Source organism: Onychomys torridus, chromosome 14 (genome assembly GCF_903995425.1).
Source record: "Onychomys torridus chromosome 14, mOncTor1.1, whole genome shotgun sequence".
Lineage (NCBI taxonomy): Eukaryota > Metazoa > Chordata > Mammalia > Rodentia > Cricetidae > Onychomys > Onychomys torridus.
In genome coordinates this window covers 52,950,076-52,970,374 of record NC_050456.1, presented here as the reverse complement: position 1 = coordinate 52,970,374, position 20,299 = coordinate 52,950,076, and the positions used below count along the sequence as shown (strand labels likewise).

The 20,299-nt window shown below is 41.9% G+C and overlaps 1 protein-coding gene and 1 pseudogene across 3 annotated transcripts in view; both read right to left on the bottom strand.

The window, feature by feature from the left end:
• Bbof1 (basal body orientation factor 1) overlaps nt 1-20,299 on the bottom strand; it is a 40,007-nt gene that overhangs the window by 4,981 nt on the left and 14,727 nt on the right. For 2 of the 3 annotated variants that reach the window (XM_036205829.1, XM_036205830.1), the window contains exons 6-11: nt 12,176-12,246; nt 8,352-8,496; nt 6,012-6,505; nt 2,844-2,945; nt 679-753; nt 446-545 (exon numbers count right to left, since the gene is read on the bottom strand). In XM_036205829.1, the coding sequence (XP_036061722.1) occupies nt 446-545; nt 679-753; nt 2,844-2,945; nt 6,012-6,505; nt 8,352-8,496; nt 12,176-12,246 (987 nt within the window). The remainder of the gene's footprint in view (nt 1-445; nt 546-678; nt 754-2,843; nt 2,946-6,011; nt 6,506-8,351; nt 8,497-12,175; nt 12,247-20,299) is intronic. The other variant, XM_036205831.1, reaches the window with a different exon arrangement.
• Nucleotides 16,718-17,559, bottom strand: LOC118595383 (annotated as a pseudogene).

The window sequence follows — 20,299 nt, the reverse complement described above, 5'->3', positions numbered from 1 at the left end:
TGAAAACAGCAATAATGCAACACACTTTGATAAGCTACCTATTTCAGAAAGGAGTCTGTGCTGGGCAGTGGTGGCGCACACCTTTAATCCCAGCACTCGGGAGGCAGAGCCAGGCACATCTCTGTGAGTTCCAAGTCAGCCTGGGCTACAGAGTGAGTTCCAGGAAAGGTGCAAAGCTACACAGAGAAACCCTGTCTCGGGGGAAATTTTTTTTTTTTTTCTATGAGGGCAGTCCCAGCCCTTGGAAGGCAGAGCTAGGCAGATCTCTGTGAGTTCGAGGCCAGCGTGGGCTACAGAATGAATTCCAGGACAGGCTCCAAAACTACATGGAGAAACCCTGTCTGGGGGGTGGGGCTGTTTGGGTAGTAGAAAACTGTGAACTAGGAAGACATCACATAATGAAAGGTAACAGTGGTACACTGTCTGATTAGGTAACAGTCCTTACTATGTCAGAGTCCTGTAATTCTGTAGACATCGTTCTATTGGAGTCTGATACTGGAGCTTGCTGGGTGATGAAGGTTTGATCTAGAAGGTTGATTTCATCCCTATAGTAACGACAAAACAGTGCTGTCAGCAGTCATGCATGGCAGATCATTCTCATTTTACTCGGGCTGGGCGAGGCCCACAAGGGACGCTGCCATCAGGCTTTGCTCAGAACTCTGGCAGGAGAAATCTTACCCGGTTTCTCTCACTTCTCCACTGTCAGGAATGATGTGGTCGGGAACAGGAGGCTTAGAACTCTGACTGTATTTCCTGTGGTGGAGAAACATCAATAAACAAATGAGGCAGTGTCTCCTTGTGCCTTCCTAGTTCAATACCCTCAAAATGCTGAGTCAGACTTCAGTTGGATAAGGTTTCCATTTTCAGAATGAGTTTTGTTTTGGTTTCTCAAGACAAGGTTTCTCTGTGTAACAGGCCTAGCTGTCCTAGAACTCCCTCTGTAGACCAGGCTGGCCTTGAACTCACAGAGATCAGCCTGCCTCTGCCTCCTGAGTGCTGGGACTAAAGGTGTGTGCTGCCACCGCCTGGCTAAGATGTGGTATATTATGTAATCGAATATAATTGCTTAAAGTTGAGACACGTTGAATTCAAGAAACATATTTATGGAGACAACCATAATGAAGATACTCATGAACAGTGATTAATGACTAAAGGCAAGGCTGAATGAAAGAACTGATCAAAACACCCAGAAAAGTTCCTTTCCCACAAATGAGCCCCGTCGAACTAAGAAGATGGATCAGTGGGTAAGAGTACTTGCTGTAAAAGAAGACCTGAGTTCAAATCTAACGTTTGGAGGAGGACACAGGTAGATCCTGAGAACTAAACAACAACAAAGAATGTATGCCAAGGGAACGGCGTTTGGTTGTTTTGAGATAGGGAGAGCTGGCCTCCAGTTCAACATGTATCTAACAAGGATGACCCTGAACTCCTGATCCTCCTCCTTCCACGTCTGGAGATAAGAGGAATTATATAAAGGAATGAAGGCCTAGATTAAGGAATTTGTCTTTGTTGTGAAGGTCAAGAAAGTTCTCACAAAGGAAAAGCTTGAGGTAATATCCAATGCTAACAGAACAGTTAGGGTAGAGAGTGCCTGCAGGGCACACAGAGACACACACAGACTCTCAGGACACAAAACAGCCAGTGGTGACAGGCCCAGTATACTTCAGAAAGTATAGAGTAATAAACGGGAAGTAGAATGTAATTGATTCGTTATTCTGAATGAGTGAGTTTATAGAGATAAAGTACATGGAATAATCAATCCTGTACACTGTGAATATGTATTACTCTCACTGGTTAATAAAGAACTGACTGGCTGGTAGCCAGGCAGGAAGTATAGGCAGGACAGCAAAACTGAGAATGCTGGGAGGAAGAAGGGTGGAGTCAGTGGAGTTGCCAGGAGACAAAGAGGGAACAAGACATGCTGGAGGACATGGTAAAGCCATAAGCCACATAGCAATACACAGATTAATAGAAATGGGTTAATTTACATTGTAAGAGCTAGTTAGTAATAAGCCTGAGCTATCGGCTGAGCATTTATAATTTATATTAAGTCTCTTGTGGTTATTTGGTAGCAACTGCTGGGGCACAGAAAAACTCCACCTATAATAAAGAATATCACATGTTGACTTCCCAAGAAAGTCACATATGCCATTCTTAAACTTGACTTAAGCAAGTGTGATGAAAACAGCATAAACCTATTCAAATGGTGGCAACATTAAATACTCTAATACTTAAACATGAAAAAGTTGTTAGTAAAGCCTATGTGGTTGCTAAGTCATTTATTTTAGCTGTTTACTGTTTATACTCCTCTGACTTAGGTCAATTACAAAATACTCTACTGTTGAATTCACAGTTATACATAGTCAACTGTAAACTTTTACCAAGTTCCTGATTATTATTAGTCTTACTTGGGAGGTGGAGGCAGATCAGGAGTTGAGACTCGCCTTAGTGACATGGTGAGACTGAAGCAACCTGAACTACATGAGACTATGCTACAAAACAAGCATCAGCCTAAAAGAATTTGCTCATCTTTGGAAACCAATACAGGCTCAACAGTTAGGTTTGCTGGAAGGTGCTGCACATTCAGCCCTTTGGAAGCGTCCCCTTAAATGTCTAGGATGTATTTGCTCTCTCCCATTTCTATGTCTCCTTTGGTTTTTGTGTTTATTGATTTATCTCACAGTCTTTGTCTCTAAAAGTTGCAACAGCTGAGCAAGTAGCTAAGGCCTTTCTGGTCTTTTAATGTATGTATTCCTGTAATTCTCGACAGCCATACAGTCATTGTTCCTTATGTGGTTCTAGGTTTGACAACCTGACATTTCATAACAAAAATGGGAAATTACCTAGCAGCAAAACCATTCATTCTTGCGAAGAGCAATCTTAAGACTTTCTCCTTTTGCTCCCAGGTCAAATCTCCAATATCCACATTTTTTTGAGTAATTGGCCTGAAGAAATTTTTTAAAAGGTTAAAAAAACGTGATCAAAGTAAACTTATCTTCTTTAAAAACCACAAAGTGTGCAAATAGAAATTTTCTATAGCATGACCAGATACTGTGTATGATTTCAAAGCAAACAATGCACATTACAAAACTCTAAAATTTGAAAAGGATTATCAGCATGCTAGCCAATCCAAAATGTTCTGTTGTCATAAGATGAAATGAGAAACACAACATGTACTATGATCTGTTGGCAGGTTATAGGGGGCAGACTGCTAAAGCACAGGGCACCTCTGATACAGTCTAAGCTGCCACCGACATCCCACTTTCCATGGTGTGAGTAGATTTCTAAATACTTTGGAGATTTTGAGACTTTTGGTTAATACAATGATGTAGGGGACACTACTGATGCCCTCCAATCCATGGAACATTTCTGCATGATGTCATCATAAAGAATTATTGTATTTATTTTAAAAAATTATATTGCTGGTAGCCTATAGACATATCAGATGCAGCAGATGGCAATAAAGTTCAGGTGGCAACCCACCAGATGAGTAGTTCTCTGATGGAAAACCTTGTTTAAGCAAGACCTACAAGGTCACAGAATCTGGAATATCACTTGCTTCTATCTGTGATTTCTCATGTGTTATTACAATTTTTCCCTTATCAGCTGTGGGAACTCCCTACTACCTGTATTGTAGTGTGTCTATCTCATGATTACATCTCAGTCTTATGGGCAATTTTATCTGTGGACTGTCTAGAAGATGATTCCTTCTTAAGCTGTATTGTCCATTTGATATCAATAATGTTAGCTTACACAAGTTTGATGAATAAATATGAATACAAAGAATTACTACACAAGTCAGGACTTATAAGTCCCTGAGAACTCTTTTATATCACAGTTCAGATTGACATAAGAAAATAGTTGCATTTTCCAAGCTCTAAGACAACTGTATACCATTAGCTGATTTAATGTTTCAAAGTAACTTTAGATTAAGACCAAGTGCCAGGGGTGGGGATTTAGCTCAGTGGCAGCAAGCGCAAAGCCCTGGGTTCGGTCCTCAGATTTAAAAAAAAAAAAAAAAAAAAAAGACCAAGTGCCTTGCTTACAGATTTTTAGGTAAATACTCCCTATCTTAGTTCACAAGGACATACTGAGCTGTCTGGCTGGGTCATAAATACAAAACAGCCCAATTATTGCTAGCTGGCAAATGATTTAGTCCCTGCACCCATTCCTGACCTCGATTTGTGAAAATATAGTCTGACTAGTCAAAACTACAGAAAATAACTTGACTCTGTAGCCCCTAATGAGGGCTGCAGGTGTCCTTAGACAATCAGAAATTTCATGCAGGATAGGAAAATATATTTCAAGATTTAAAACACTTTTTGTGTCACTGTGCCTTGGACTATGAAAGTGGGCCTATATTAGAAGATATAAGGTAAACTGGATTCCCACCAAAGCATTTATGACAGCTCTTTCTCTGTAAGCACTTCAAGAAAGTCTGGCATTTCTGTTAATCACAAAATGTTAGTTTAAAATGTTACTACCCTTAGAAATATAAGAGAGTACACAAATTCCTTAACTTTCTTAGACTCCTCAGTAGTCTAGCTTTATAACTCTTAAGCCTTTATAAGATTATCTCTTTAAGTTAGATAACGTAATGACTGATTATTTACAGCTGCACTCTACAGCCAGTTAAGAAGCTAAGATTAATTTCATGTGTATTTATCCGGATGGCTCTGTTTCTTATTGTTTTCTGAAATGTGATGTTAAAGTGGAACTCCTATATTCAACATGAAAGTTTCTGTTGGGTATATATAGCTGTAAGAACAGAGAAGGAGCCAGGCAGTGGTGGCGCACGCTTTTAATCCCAGCACTTGGGAGGCAGAGGCAGGCGGATCTCTGTGAGTTCGAGGCCAGCCTGGTCTACAGAGTGAGTTCCAGGAAAGGCGCAAAGCTACACAGAGAAACCCTGTCTTGGGAAAAAAAAAAAAAAGAAGAACAGAGAAGGAGAGAGAGCCAAGAGGAGAAAAATAGAGAGGAGATTCAGCAGCATGAGAAATGAGAAAATAAAGAGAGAGACCATCAGAATGCGAGTGAGTCTTACTCCATTTCTAAAGGCCCTCAGATAAATAGAAAAATTTTCTAAACACGCTCCCCCACCTGCAACATTCTCTCTACAACCCTACAACAGCCTGGAAGCTGGTCTTACAGGCTGCATTATTATATAATTGTTGTTACCTATTAATTCTATCTCAGAATAGTAAAGGAACAGCACAAAAGGAACTGAAAAAGTATTCTTATTAAAAATCTTTAACCTAAGCCAGGCGGTGATGAAACACGCCTTTAATCCCAGCACTGGGGAGGCAGAGGCAGGTGGATCTCTGTGAGTTCGAGGCCAGCCTGGACTACAGAGCGAGATCCAGAAAAGGCACAAAGCTACACAGAGAAACCCTGTCTTAAAACAAAACAAAACAAAAAAATCTTTAACCTAGCCTGATGTGGTGGTACACACCTTTAGTCTCAGCACTTGGGAGGCAGAGGCAAGCAGATCTCTGAGTTCAAGGCCAGCCTGGTCTGCAGAGAGCCCCACAACAGCCAGGGCTACACAGAGAAACCCTGTCTCAAAAGTTTAGCCTGAATCTAATCAAGACTTTTCAACAAATATCCAATTTATTAAGAACTAAGATAAAGAAAATAAAAGGCATTACAATGATGTCACTCAGCACAAAGTAATAGTTACTTTTACAAATTTCTGTCCTGAGATAAATATGGAGGACCACTTAGAACACGTATAAGCCTTACACACTACGCCAAGTACAAAAGGTAAGTCAGTTCCCGTCCTCAGTAACTTACTAAGAAATCTGTCCAACAAACTGAATTTGCTCTTTTTTAGAGGAAAGGAAACAGGTTGAGACAGGTTCTCTCTCTGTAGCCCAGGCCAGGAATGCCTGTCTGTCCTGTGATAGGACTAAAGGCATGAGCCACCACAACCTGCTGAGGTCTCTTTTTTTTTTTTAAAAGGTTAAAAAACAAGGGCACAAAAAGACAATATATTGCAGCATTATTAGTACCATTTTTCAGCCTCCATGAGATCCTGATTCACACTATTGGTACTGTGTTCTTTGCCATCAAAGGTCCTGATTCTGGGATATTCTGTTCTTCCCGCACACGCTGTTCTCATTTTTAAATTGAAGGCAGCCTGCGCTATCTGCTTGTAATGCTTCCTGTTGACCAGAATCTGCTGCTTGACCTGGTACAGAGCATCCAGGAAGAACTGCTCCACTTCTGTCCTCTCGTCCAGTATGTTCTTAGCCAGCTTCTTCACTCGGTTCATTTCCCTGTCCTTCATCTGAAGGAGCTGCTGCAGCTTGTCAATTTCTACGTGACCTGCTTGATTCTCTATAGCGGCCTTCTGCTGCAGTTTCAGAATTTCAGCTTCAAACTCTGTGGTCATATAAGTCAGTGCATTCTCCAAGCTTACCACCTTCTTCTGGAGAGCTTGGATTTGTGATTTCTGCTGGGTAAGTTGCATAATCTTTTCCTTAATCAACAGCTCATTGATTTCCTAAAAAACAGAAAGTGAGATTTTTTTTTTTAAACAGTCTAGAACTTAAAACTCCCTCAATAATTCCTTTTTTAAAAATTTTATTTATTTGTATTTTATGTACGGGTGCTCTGCATGCATACCTACAGGCCAGAAGAGGGCATCACATCCTATTACAGATGGTTGTGAGCCACCATGTGGGCACTGGGAATTGAACTCAGGACCTCCGGAAGAGCAGCCAGTGCTCTTAACCGCTGAGCCATCTCTCCAGCCTCCCTTAATAATTTCTATTACCTAAGGGGATCTGAGCTTCATGTTAGGCTGAGGCAATTATTTTCATATCTCTGTGGACAGAAGAAGTAACAAATATCCTTGGGTTCTTGCCTAGGCTTGGGAAGGTAACCCACTGATTTTATTAATTAGGACACTTTCAAACTTCCTCTATATTTCTTACAAGATTACATATTTTATTTTATTAAAATGAATAAAACTGTACAAAAGCCAATAGCAAGTCTATAAAGAAAACCGTAGCAGACTCCCAGTTGTCTATCCTAACGTCCATTTTTCCTTTCCCTCAAGCCAGCTGAAAATCCAGGGTCCCTTGCAGTTCAGTGAGGACAGGTTGCAATATAATTGGATTTTTTGATTGTTTGTTTGCTTGCTTGCTTCCCCCCCCCCCCAGATAGAGATCTCTGTGTAGTTTGGCTGTCCTGGAACTCTCTCTGCAGACCAGGCTGTTTTCAATCTAATATCTGTCTGCTTTGCCTCCTAAGTAACGCGATTAAAGGCGTGTGCCGCCACCACCGCCTGGCTCTGAGATGAGTGGAGATAGGACACCTGGGGAGGTTTTAAAAGAGCCACATTCTCTTCTTTTGTTTCTTTTCTTTCCCTCCAGTCGTCTGGTGTAAGTAACCCTTAGTTCTCTCAACCACCCTGGCCATAAGGTGCTCAACACACACAAACACTAAAATGGAAAAATGTTTAAGATGAGGGCTGGAGGGCTGGAGCGATGGCTCAGAGGTGAAGAGCACTGGCTGTTCTTCCAGGGGTCCTGAGTTCAATTCCCAGCAACCACATGGTGGCTCACAACCATCTGTAATGAGATCTGGTGTCCTCTTCTGGCCTGCAGGGATACATGCAGACAGAACACTGTATACATAACAAATAAATGAATGAATGAATGAATGAATGAATGAATGAATAATATTTTTTTAAAAAGAGGGCTGGAGAGATGGCTCCGCAGTAAAGAGCACTTACTGTTCTTGCAGAGGAACCATGTTCGGATCCCAGTACCCACATGGCAGCTCACAATTGTCTGTAACTCTGGTTCTAGGGGATCTGAAACCCTCTTTTGGCCTCCACAGACACTGCATGCACATGGTGCACAGACATATATGCAGGCAAAACACCCATACACACAAAATAAAAATACAACTTTTTCCAATGTTAAGAATACAAGCTATATGTTACAGAGGATTAAGGAAGGCAACCCTAATCTGGATTGTATTTCTTCAAGCATCTTTTAGGTAAAAGACTAATCTTTATGTTGTGATACTACTAATGTGAGGTCTGTTACAGCCAAACCAATTCCTAAATGATTTAGAATCCAACAATAAACAAAGTGAATATTGTAAGGTATTAGAGGATAAGTGTCATGTTTGTATTTCTTATGTATTTGTAAAATCATGCCTACTGTGTCTATAAAGTCATTTAGCGATGATTATCTTTTCACATAGACAGTTATGAGGACAGAAGGAAAATAATATTACTGTCCTTGTCTATCATTATTATGCTCAATCCTGGTATTTACCAACACAATCTTTAAAAAGAAAAGAAAAAGAAAGAAAATCTAAACGAGAGTGGGAACCTTTTGATGTAAAAGGCAGGAATGACTTTCTTGCAATTTCTTGGAGTTTTTCTGTCGTATATCAGCTTCCTTCAAGTGGTGTGTAAGTGCCTTGTGCAGATACACATTCTCTTTAAAAACATTTCTTCCAGCAGTATTCAATTGCCTGAAAGATACACATATACACACATGTATATATACATATACACATACATACATTTTAAAGAACCCAAGATATAGGCCTAAGTCTCTTGTGGGGTGTTCTGAGTCAGGGTCACTCTGTGTAAACCAGGCTGGCCTCAGATCACAGAGACCCACCTGTCACTGCATTTGCCTCTGGAGTGCTGGAATAAAAGCAGACATAACCACACCTGGCTAATGCCTAAGTTTTAAATACTACCTAAGAGAACAACTGCAGCTTTTTCCTCCAAACATTATGCTGTGTGGTGATATGTTCTTTGTACTCTAACAAATAAAATCTGCCTGAAGATCAGAGGACAGAGCCAGCCACTAGATGAAACATAGAGGCCAGGCAGTGGTGGCACACACCTTTCTTTAATCCCAGTACTTGGGAGTCACAGGCCTTTAATCCCAGCACTTGGGATCTCATGCCTTTGTCCCAGTATTTGGGAAGCACATATGCCATTAATCCCTGCACTAGGAAGGTTGAGACAGGAAGTGATGTGGCTGGGCAGAGAAAGGCATATAAACTGGGAGGAGACAGGAACTCAGCCCTTTTGGCTGAAGACTCAGAAGCATTCATGCTACTGGCCACAGGAATATATTGTAAGAACTCAGCTGGTTATGGCAAAGCCACCATCTGAAGGGATCAAGGAATTCCTTCAGAAGAAGCCCAAATCTTAGGGAGTATTTGGTGTTATTTGGCTTTTTATATATCAGCTGTCTTCTACTATGAATATCATGTGTGCCTTCATAGTTTTCCCAATTGATTTTTCCCCCTGAGAATTGCTAACAGTGTGGACTGGTCACTCATATATACATCTGAGGTATTTGGAAAACAGCCTCAGGAAAGGCTTCCTTCCCTTTGGCCCATCTATTTCTCCCTTTTTAGCACTGGAATCAGATATCTCCCTTAGCCACTTTCAAGGACAAACAGAAATAACAATCCAGACCACCACATGCTAGTCTCCTGAATTAAGGTAAATTCCACATGGAGACACCGCCTAGGTCTGGTAGACCTTAAGTACACAGCTTCATACAATTTAAACTGAGGCCCTCCTTTCTTTTTTCTTTTCCTTCCCCCCCCTCCCAGACAGGGTTTCTCTGTGTAGCTTTGCGCCTTTCCTGGAACTCGCTTTGTAGACCAGGCTGGCCTTGAACTCACAAAGACTCCTAACTTCTTACCTAACCACTTCTAGGAATGTAAACTGAGCACATAAATTCTCTTTTTGATATACTAACCGGTATTAGCTTTCAGTTGACCTCTTCCTTTTACCACTCCTGTTCTGGATTGTAAAAGAAAGCCTGACAGTCCACTGCCTGAGGAAAACTCTTCCCTGCCTTGAAGACCCTGTAGGAATTCAAACCTGGTGACCTAGCTGGAGGGGGAGGATTGCTATTGCTTGGGTTTATAACTGTAAACCTCAGAGACTGGAGAGAAGAATAAATCGATAGACTAAGAGCTCGGTGTGCTGAGATTCTTCTGAAAATGATTCTTGCTTCTCTCCTGGGCCCCTGGAAAGAATATTATTAAGCTGGTCCTTAATAACATTCAAGACATTCAGTCTGTGGATTTGTGGAGACAGGATCTTCCTTTTTTGGCTGACGAATTTGGGAGGTGAGAAGTGACTGTGGCTTGTTTCCTCTGATCTTTCAGCATTTACCCTGAGATCTATCTGGCTCTGGGTTTTTATTATAAGACCAATTAGGGGGCTGGAGAGATGGCTCAGAGATTAAGAGCACTAGCTGTTCTTCCAGCGGCCCTGAGTTCAATTCCCAGCAACCACATGGTGGCTCACAACCATCTGTAATGAGATCTGGCTTCTGGCCTGAAGGGATACATGCAGACAGAACACTGTATACATAATAAATAGATAAATCTTAAAAAAAAAAAAAAGGAAGGAAGGAAGGAAAGAAAAGAAAAGAAAGAAAGAAAGAAAGAAAGAAAGAAAGAAAGAAAGAAAAAGAAATGATTTTGCCGGGCAGTGGAGGCACCCTTTAATCCCAGCACTCAGGAGGCAGAGGCAGGCGGATCTCTGTGAGTTCGAGGCCAGCCTGGTCTACAAAGTGAGTTCCAGGAAAGGCACCAAAACTACACAGAGAAACCCTGTCTCAAAAAACCAAACCAAACAAAAAAAATTAGGATTCCTGCAACAATACTGACCACCAGTAGGCTGGGTATGTAGTATGTGCAAGTCCCTGGATTAACTCCTAGCACCAGAGTTTGGGGGAGGGCAGAACATGGGACACACATGACACTACCACAATTTAACTTATGAGTAACTACTCAATAGGGAGAAGGAGACCTTGTGACTGAAGTTCTTCCTCAGCAGTAAGTGGAAAACTATGTGTTAGCTAGTCATGATGGTACAAGCTGGCTGACAACTTGAACTAATATAGCAAGATCCTGTCTCTTAAAATTAAAAAAAAAAAAAAAAAAAAAGCTAGGAATAGCAGCATACCTTTGCCTAGCATATACAAGGCTGGCCTGGGCATTTAGCAAGACTGTTTCAAAGTGAAGGGAATCTGGGGACAGAGCTCAGGGTGGAGTGGATGTGGCACCTCACCCACAGGAACGTGACACCATTCTCCCATGTCTTCTTCTCTCCATGTGCATAGGACAACCTGCAGAACTCCACCGTGACAGAGACAGAAGACAGGAGCAGCCCAGTTCCTGACTCACTCCCTGAAGATAGCTGCCAGACTCGTCATTACATTAACAAGGAAGAAACCCTGGAGACCTGGGGTTCAGTGTTAACATAAACACACTCCAGTGCTATTACACAAATACATCCTCTGACAACCCCACAAAGTTGCCCTAGGGCCTTATCTTAGGTTTGTTTGTTACAGGGTCTCACTGTGTAGTCTAGGCTGGCCTAGAACTGGTGAAGCTCCTCCCTCAGCCTCCTAAGCACTGGGATTATTTTAAGTGTGTGCAACCATGTCTGGATGGCCTAATTTTTTTTTCATGAAATTTATTTTCTTAAGAGTTCTTTCAACAGACCTGAAGATCCTAGCACTAGGGAAGCAAAGGCAGATGGGTCTCTATGAGTTTGAGGCCAGCCTGGTCTATAGAGTAGTTCCAGGACAGCCAGGACTACACAAAGAAACTCTCTCTCAAAAAAAGATTCTTCCAATGATGGCTCCATGGGTAAAGGCACTTGCCATCAGTCCTAATGACCTGAGTTCTATCCCTGGAACCCACATGGTGGAAGAGAGAACCAACTTTCTGCAAGTTATCTGACTTCACACTCAAATTATGGCACTAGTGTAGCCTCAAATATACTTCCGACCTACCTACCTAAATATAATAATTAAAGAATCAATTTTCCAGTGGTTAATCATCATGCACACAGGCAGCCAGGATCTAGCTCAAAGAGTAGGTTATCACTACCATATCATGTTATGGAAAGGATGAAGTATAAAGGGTAGAGGACACAAAGAGAATAAGGGTAACAAGAATATTTAAAGTTTGCCGGGGTTGGGGATTTAGCAAGCACAAGGCCCTGAGTTCGGTCCTCACCTCCAGCAAAAAAAAAAAAAGAAAAGAAAAGAAAAAAGTTTGCCAAGAGACAGAGCGATAAGTGGTAAGACTTAGACGATAAGCTAAGAATAAAACAGCAAAGAAGAGAGGCTGAATGACAGAGGAAGCAACAGGCCCTTACACCACAGCTTCATGGTGGGCTCTCTCCGCCAGCATTACTATCCTCTTCTCGGCCTCTTGTTCCAGACGGTGCTAAAAAAAAACACAATATGGAAGAGTTACATACAAAACCATACTTCTAAAACAAAATTTTCATATCACTTCAGCATCAAATAGAATTTTTCATTGGGGGCTGGAGACATGCTTCAGCGCTTAAAAGCCCTTACTGTTCTCGCACTGGACTGGGTTCAGTTCCCGGTACCCACATAGTAGCTCAGAACCATTTCTGACTCCAGTTCCAGGGGATCTGACACTGTTGTAGAATATTATTTTAAGATATGTTACATTTGTTTATGCTGTGGAACATTTATTTAATGATGCGAAGATGTTCTGCATTCTTTTATGTTGCGTTTGTTTAACTCTGTGAACCTGCTTGTGTAAACACCTGATTGGTCTAATAGAGCTGAATGTCCAGCAGCAAGGCAGCAGAAATGATTGGCGGGGCTGGCAGGCAGAGAGAATAAATAGAAGGAATTGAGGAGCAAGAGAAAAAGGAGGAGAGGAAGACTCCAGGGGCCAGCCACACAGCCACACAGCCAGCTACAGAATAAGAAACAAAGAAAGGTATACAGGAATAGAAAAGGAAAAGCCCAGAGGCAAAAGGTAGACGGGATAATTTAAGAAAAGTTGGCGGGTTGGGGATTTAGCTCAGTGGTAGAGTGCTTGCCTAGCAAGCACAAGGCCCTGGGTTCGGACCTCAGCTCTGAAAAAAAAAAGTTGGCAAGAAACAAGCCAGGTGAAGGCCTATCGTTTACAATTAAGAATAAGCCTCTGTGAGTGATTTATTTGAGAGCTAGGTGGCAGGCCCCACCAAAAGAGCAAAAAACGAGATTTTGGTGCTTGAATTTCCATAGCGCCTGAGAAAGCTTGAAAAAAATTTTTTAAAAGAGGATACTTCTCCTTTAAGAGTTTCTGCCTGCTTTGGTAAGCTCTTGAGCAGCCAGTACCTTAAGTAGGAACCAAAAATTAAGTAAAAACCTCTGCCACAGTCCAAGCATGGGCATTTTAGAGCTCTAGGAAGGTTGAATGCAGTTCTCAGCACCAACCTCTTTCTAGGTTCCTGAGCTTTGAACTTGGCTTTCACAATCCAAGAAGTGAGAGGAGCCAGCTGCCAAAGCCAAGGGCAGAGTTCCACACCACTTAGCAGTTTAAAGTTTGTTCATGTGGTCAAAAAAGGCTAAAAGATACACAGTAAAAGAGGTCCAGACAAAAAACAAACAAAAAAACCTCTAACCAGGTTCCACTGTGTTTTACACTGTGTGTAGGCTTAAGAAACAAAGAAAAAAGGGGTATAAGTAATAGAAAAAAAAAGAATAGTTTATAAAGTCTTTAAAGAGAGAATTAAAGAAAAGAGCCATGTAATGGGAAATACAAAAGGAGTCTGGGTCCTGTATGTTATTGTGTTGATTTTGATTTTTTTTTTTTTTTTTTGAATGTTGTTGAGCAAACCACAGCTGCTGACATGGGATTGTGAGCAAGACTCCAAAACTGAACCAACCTAGATACTTTGGGGCTATCTTGACTTTAAAAAAGAAGTTAAAAAAAATATTTTTCAAATGGAAATAAAAAAATGCTTTGAAGTTTTGTTCTCACAGGAGATGAGAGGCTGTGGATTCCTTTAAGGTTAATATGAATCATGTTTGATAAGGCAAGACCTCCTGAATCTCAACAAGTTATATCTATCAGCAAAGATTACTGGTCTTCCCAGGTTTGGGCCATTTTTCTCAAATTTTCTCTCTGGGACGCTAACGATACTTTGTCCCATCCATAGACAACAGGAAGCAGTATGGGGAAAACTAAGCCCACATTCCCAAGAGTTGGGGCACTGTGGATAGTTTTTCATTTTTTGGTGGGTTATGAATGTTTGTTATCATAGTATATTGATACAAATTTAAAGTTAATTTTGTTACACTGTATATATGTTTCTATGCTTGTTTAATGGATTTTTATATTGATAAAAAGCCAGGCGGTGGCACACGCCTGTAATCCCAGTATTTGGGAGGCAGAGGCAGGTGGATCTCTGTGAGTTCGAGGCCAGCCTGGTCTACAGAGCTAGTCCAGGACAGGCTCCAAGGCTACAGAGAAACTCTGTCTCGAAAAACCAAAAAAAAAAAAAAAAAATTAAGGAGCCGGAGAGATGGCTCAGAGGTTAAGAGCACTGACTGCTCTTCCAGAAGTCTTGAGTTCAATTCCCAGCACCCACATGGTGGCTCACAACCATCTGTAATGAGATCTGACGCCCTCTTCTGAGTACACAATAAATAAATAAATCTTTAAAAAAATTTAAAAAAAAATTTAAGGTTATATTTATTACAACATATTGTATGTTTCTATTTCTATTTTTATTTGAGGTATTGTGCCTATGCAGTTCATTTGGAAATGTAGGGTGAAGTTCCAGTTTTTGAAAGCTATTATTATAAACTATATAGGATAATCTGGAACATAGGTTAGTGGTTAGTCATTTATAATAATCATAATTGTAGATATGTTAGGTATGCTTTCCAGATTATATAGATATATATTTTAGATAGATAGATGGTCTTTGAACCTTTCAAAGACCTACAGAATATGGCATTTAAATTTTTTTGTTAATTTAGGGCATTTTCTGACAATGAGATACATCTGCTCCTGGCCGTACCAGTTTACTTCAGAGGAGATGATGGGCATTGAAGAAACTCTTTATGGAGGTTGCTTTCACTGTGGCAAGGTTAGCCACTGGGCAAAGAAACTGCTCTTGCCTTTGACTGCTGACAATGTGCTATGCAGACTGGACAGGCAGGACTCACAGGAAAATGATTGTTGAACTTTGCCAAAACAAGGCAGGACAGTCCTTCAAAATTCCTGCTTCACAGAAGAGTCTGCCAGATATTCTTCAGGACACAGAGGAAAGTGACTGACGAACTTTGCCCATAGAGAGCTGGACAGTCCTTCAAATTTCCTGCTTCACTGAAAAGTCTGCCAGATACTCTAGGCCTGTAGGCTAAAGTTGGATGCCCCAATGTTGCAGAGGAACTTTGGGTGACTGTCCAGGCAGTCAGATGTCTCTGTCATGTCTAGAGTTTTTGAAAGTTGTTTGCAATGTGCTTTTTGTTTACTTAAACAATATTACATCCTTCTGGGGTCTTTGATGGAGTTGAAGACTAGATAGTTATAGTTGCAGTTTTCCTTAGTTATGATAGAAAGTAAGTTAGGTATAAAACTTTGGATTCACTAAGATAGGATAGATAATGCATTATTTTCTCTGAATTTGCTAAATACAATGGACTGAATATTATAAATGTAATTATTGGTAATTGTTTTTGTTGTATGTAGTTTTATTATGTTAAAGTTAAAATCTTTCATTTTAGATAAAAAGGGGGGAAATGTCGTAGAATATTATTTTAAGGTGTGTTACTTTTGTTAATGTTGCATTTGTTTAACTCTGTGAAGCTGTGTTACTGTGCCTGTCTAACACACCTGATGGTCTAATAAAGACCTGAATGGCCAATAGTGAGGCAGGAGAGAGAGATAGGCAGAGCTGGAAGGCAGAGAGGATAAATAGAAGGAGAAATCTGGAAGGGAAAAGAGTGAAGAAGTAGCCAGAGAAGGAGGAGGACATCAGGGGCCAGCCACCCAGCTACACAGCAAGCCACAGGGTAAGAAACAAGGAAAGGTATACAGGAATAGAAAAGGAAAAGCCCAGAGGCAAAAAGTAGATGGGATTATTTAAGAAAAGCTAGCAAGAAACAAGTCAAGTGAAGGCCCATCATTTATCATTAAGAATAAGTCTCCATGAGTGATGTATTTGAGAGCTGGGTGGCAGGCCCCCCAAAAGATCTTCTGACAACAGGATAGAAACAAGCCAAGCTAAGGCCAGGCTTTTTTTTTTTTTTTTTTTCCCCCAAGTGGGAGCTGGTACCTGGTCATTCCTAGAGAGCAGACAGTGGCTTTTATTATGAAGCTAAGGCTGGGGGTGGGGGAGATGCTGGGATTCTTCTCTGGGTCCTGTAGCAAGCACACTGTGTTGAGAGCCAGCAGTAGGGTAGAGTCCACAGGGAACTGCAGGAAGTCAGTCTTGGGTTCTTGGACACACAAACACACATGTGTGTGTCTAACGGGGACACAGGCTGTGCATCTCTCTTGTGCTGATGCTTCGTCTGCTGTCCTCTCTGTCAGCAGCCTAGTTAGTAACTTTGCACCTACATCTCTTTCTGTGACTATGAACCCAGAAATCAAATGTTTCTCTACATAGAATCACTGTGGTTTGGCAACTTGGCAAACATACCAGCCATTCCAGAGGGTAAGACACGTGACCAGAAGAGTGGTGTGCGCCAATCAGATATCCTTGACTCCTCCCCTTTTTTGGGGGGGATTGGTTTTTTTTTCGAGACAGGGTTTCTCTGTGTAGCTTTGCGCCTTTCCTGGAACTCGCTTTGGAGATCAGGCTGGCCTGGAACTCATAGAGATCCACCTGCCTCTGCCTCCCGAGTGCTGGGATTACAGGCGTGCGCCTCCGCCGCCCGGCTCCCCTTTTTTAAAATAACAGGCTGGTGACAGTATTATGATGGCTCAAGAGTGACACGGTTCCAAATCTGATATTACCCTCAATGAGATCCCTTCCTGGCTTCCAGATAGCAAGGCTCCAGCAGGCAGAGGCCACTCTTGGAGCTGTGATCAGGATTGCTATCTGCCTTTGTGACAGGACCTCACTATCTCTCCACCAAGAGACTTCACATTTCCAGGGCTGGACCCCATCTGGAGGTCTGAGCAGCCCAAAGGTGACAGGAGGCCAAATGCCAGCAGAGTGTCTGAAGGGACCACCTCTAGACATTGGATTTAGGGGCCGAGCTGAGGGAGATCTCCTTGAGCTCCTTCAACATGCACAGGTACTCCCTCATGACGGCCATGAGTACAATGCACACAGCTTGGACCAACCACCAGGTCAGCGCCAAGGGGGAGAGCCAACAGCTCAGGAGGTGAAAGAAATTGGACAATGACTGTGAAATCCAGTCACTGCTTCCCTCTGCGGATGAAATACAGCAAGCCCAGGGCACAGGTGAGGGCGTTGAGGATGAAGAACATCTTGGAAAGCTGGCCTGGAGGGGTGGAAAAGCCCAGGATCTCTGCTGGAACATCTGGTCAGGGAAGGGCTGCTAGGCAACAGTGCATCCAAGCCACAGGCCCAGCGAGCCACAGTATACCCGTCTGCATGAGCACGGACTGCGACAGGATCAGCAATGGATCCCACACGTAGCTGAGAAACTGGCCCTCCATCCGCGGGGCTCAGCAGCCGCTTGTGCTGGTTAGCCGCCATCGTCCGCGCTGCAGAGCTAGCTGCCACCTGCTCGAGGATCTAAGTGTCTGAGTACGGCTGGGCCTCAGGGTGGACAGGACCATGGAGCAGAGGACCTGCCAGGCCTAGAGTGGCCGAACAGCTGTGGGCTGCGGCTGCGTGGAAAGGAAGCATTTCCGGGGAAGGCCAGGCATCTATAAGTAATAAGAAGTCTCTGTGTGTATTTATTTGGGTGCTGGGTGGCGGCCCCCCAAAAGACCTAAAGTAAAAGAGCAAAAAATAACCAACAACATGACACCTCTTCCAACACCCACAGGCCCCTGCATGCACAAAGTACACATGCGCATGCTCAGGCACAGACACACAAAGTAAACAGAGTTTTAATAAATAAGTATCCCTGTTCATGTGACCTGATATTGTCTGGATGGGAGCTCCAGATATACAGAACTTTTTTTCTTTATTAAGAAATTTTTTATTCGTTTTACATACCAACCACAGATCCCCCTCTCTTTCCTCCTTCCTTCTCCCCCCACCCATAAAGAACTTTTAATTACTGGTAGAGGAAATAGGCAGAAAAAAGGATAATACAGGGCTGGAGGGAGGGCTCAGTGGTTAAGAGTTCACGTCTCTCAAGGCTGCATTGTGACCTGGGAGTTGTAGGCTGAAATGAACTCTTCCTCCCCAAGTTGCTTTTGGTCATAGTGATTAACACAGTAACAGAAGAGCAAACCAGTATAATGACATATGTGTGTGTGTGTATGTATATATCAGAGAAAGAGACCACCATCCTAGAGAGCTGGAAGATATGTTTGCTAAATGAAACATGACAATAGTCACTAATTTTAAAACAAACACCTATAATAACCAGCACTCAGGAGGCAGAGGCAGTAGGAATCTCTGAGATCAAGACCAGCCTGATCTACATTTTGAGTTCCGGGTGAGTCAAGGCTGCATAGTGAGATTCCCATCTCATAAAAACAAACAAACAAAAAAACAAATAAATAGGAATACCAAGTTGATGCCTTAAGCCTTCACAAGATGACAGTCCCTCTTGAGGATATTTCAAGACCCTGGAATAGAAACAACTTTAATAGCCTACCCACTAACTGATGAATAGATGTGATATATACATAATGAAATGCTTTTGTCATAAAAGGAGTGAAATCCGGTCATTTGAGACAGCTTTAACAGAACTAGAGATCACTGTGCTAAGTGAAATCAAGTAAGGCAGAGAAAGGCAAGTACTGCATGATTTCCCTCAGAAACATGCTCTAAAAAGGGTGATCTCTGGCTGGAAGTATAACTCAGTGGTAGAGCACTTGCCTACCATGTGTAATGTCCTATGTTCAATCCATAGCCCCACAAAATAAGTAAATGGAGGACAGACAGTCTTAGAGTTGAAATCGGAATGGTGGTTATGGAACCCAGGAAAAGTGAAGAGGGTGTCTTAGGTTTTCTATTGCTGTGATGAAGCACCACGACCAAAGCAACTTGGGAAGGAAAGAATTTATTTTGCTTACACCTCCACGTCACAGTTCATCACTGAGAAAAGTCAGGGCAGGAACCTGGAGGCAAGAGCTAATACAGAGGTCATGGAGGAATGCTGCCTACTGGCTTGCTTGCCATGGCTCACTCAGGACCACCAGCCCGGGGATGGCACCACAAACAATGGGCTGGGCCTTCCCACATCAATTACTACTTGCATACTAGTTACAAAATGTCCTACAGGCTTCCCTACGGCCCAGTCTTTTTTTTTTTTTTTTTTTTTTTTTTTTGGTTTTTCAAGACAGGGTTTCTCTATAGCTTTGGAGGCTGTCCTGGAACTCGCTTTGTAGACCAGGCTGGCCTCGAACTCACAGAGATCTACCTGCCTCTGCCTCCTGAGTGCTGGGATTAAAGGCATGCACCAACCACTGCCCGGCCCTCCAGCCCAATCTTATGGAGGCATTTTCTCAATTGTAGTTCCCTCCTCTCAGACTTGTGTCAAGTTGACATAAAACCACCGAGCACAGGATAGGATGGAGAAATGTGGATTTGAGTGCTAAGTTACAATTACATATGTGCACAAGTTTCTGATATACTATTGCACAAGCAGCTTGACAATTGATACCAATGTGCAATACATTTCAAAAGCTAAAAGAAAATACATTGAGAGTCCCATCATAAATGGTACTTCACGAGGAGACAGATATCCTTATTAATGGGGCATGATATACATACCTATAATCTCACCGCTTGGAAAGTGAAGGTGGGAAAATCATGAGTTCAAGTCAGGGTCCCACTAAATAGAAAGTTTAAAAGATCCGGTCTGGATCTACCTAAGACCTCCTCTTTTAAAAAGTAAGAGGGGCTGGAGAGATGGCTCATCGATTAGAAGCACTTACTGTTCTTCCAGAGGGCCTGGGTTCAATTCCCAGTACCCACATGGCAGTGCACAACTGCCTATAACTCCACTTCCAGGGGATCTGACACCCTCACACAGACATACACATAGGCAACGCACATAAAATAAAAATAAATAAATCATTAATAATAAATAAATTTTAAAAAGGTAAGAAACAAATTGAAAAGATATTATTTAATCTAACTTAAACATTGTATAAGCAGAGGAAGGCGGATCTCTGAGTTTAAGGCCAGCCTACAGAAAGAGTTCTAGGATAGCCAGGGATACACAGAGAAACCCTGTTTCAAAAAAACAAAAACCAAAACCATTGTATAAATATATTGAGAAATTTCATGGCACACTATTATTATGTACAAATTTCTTATTTATTTTTTTGTTTATTTACTTATTGGTTTTTTGAGACAAGGTTT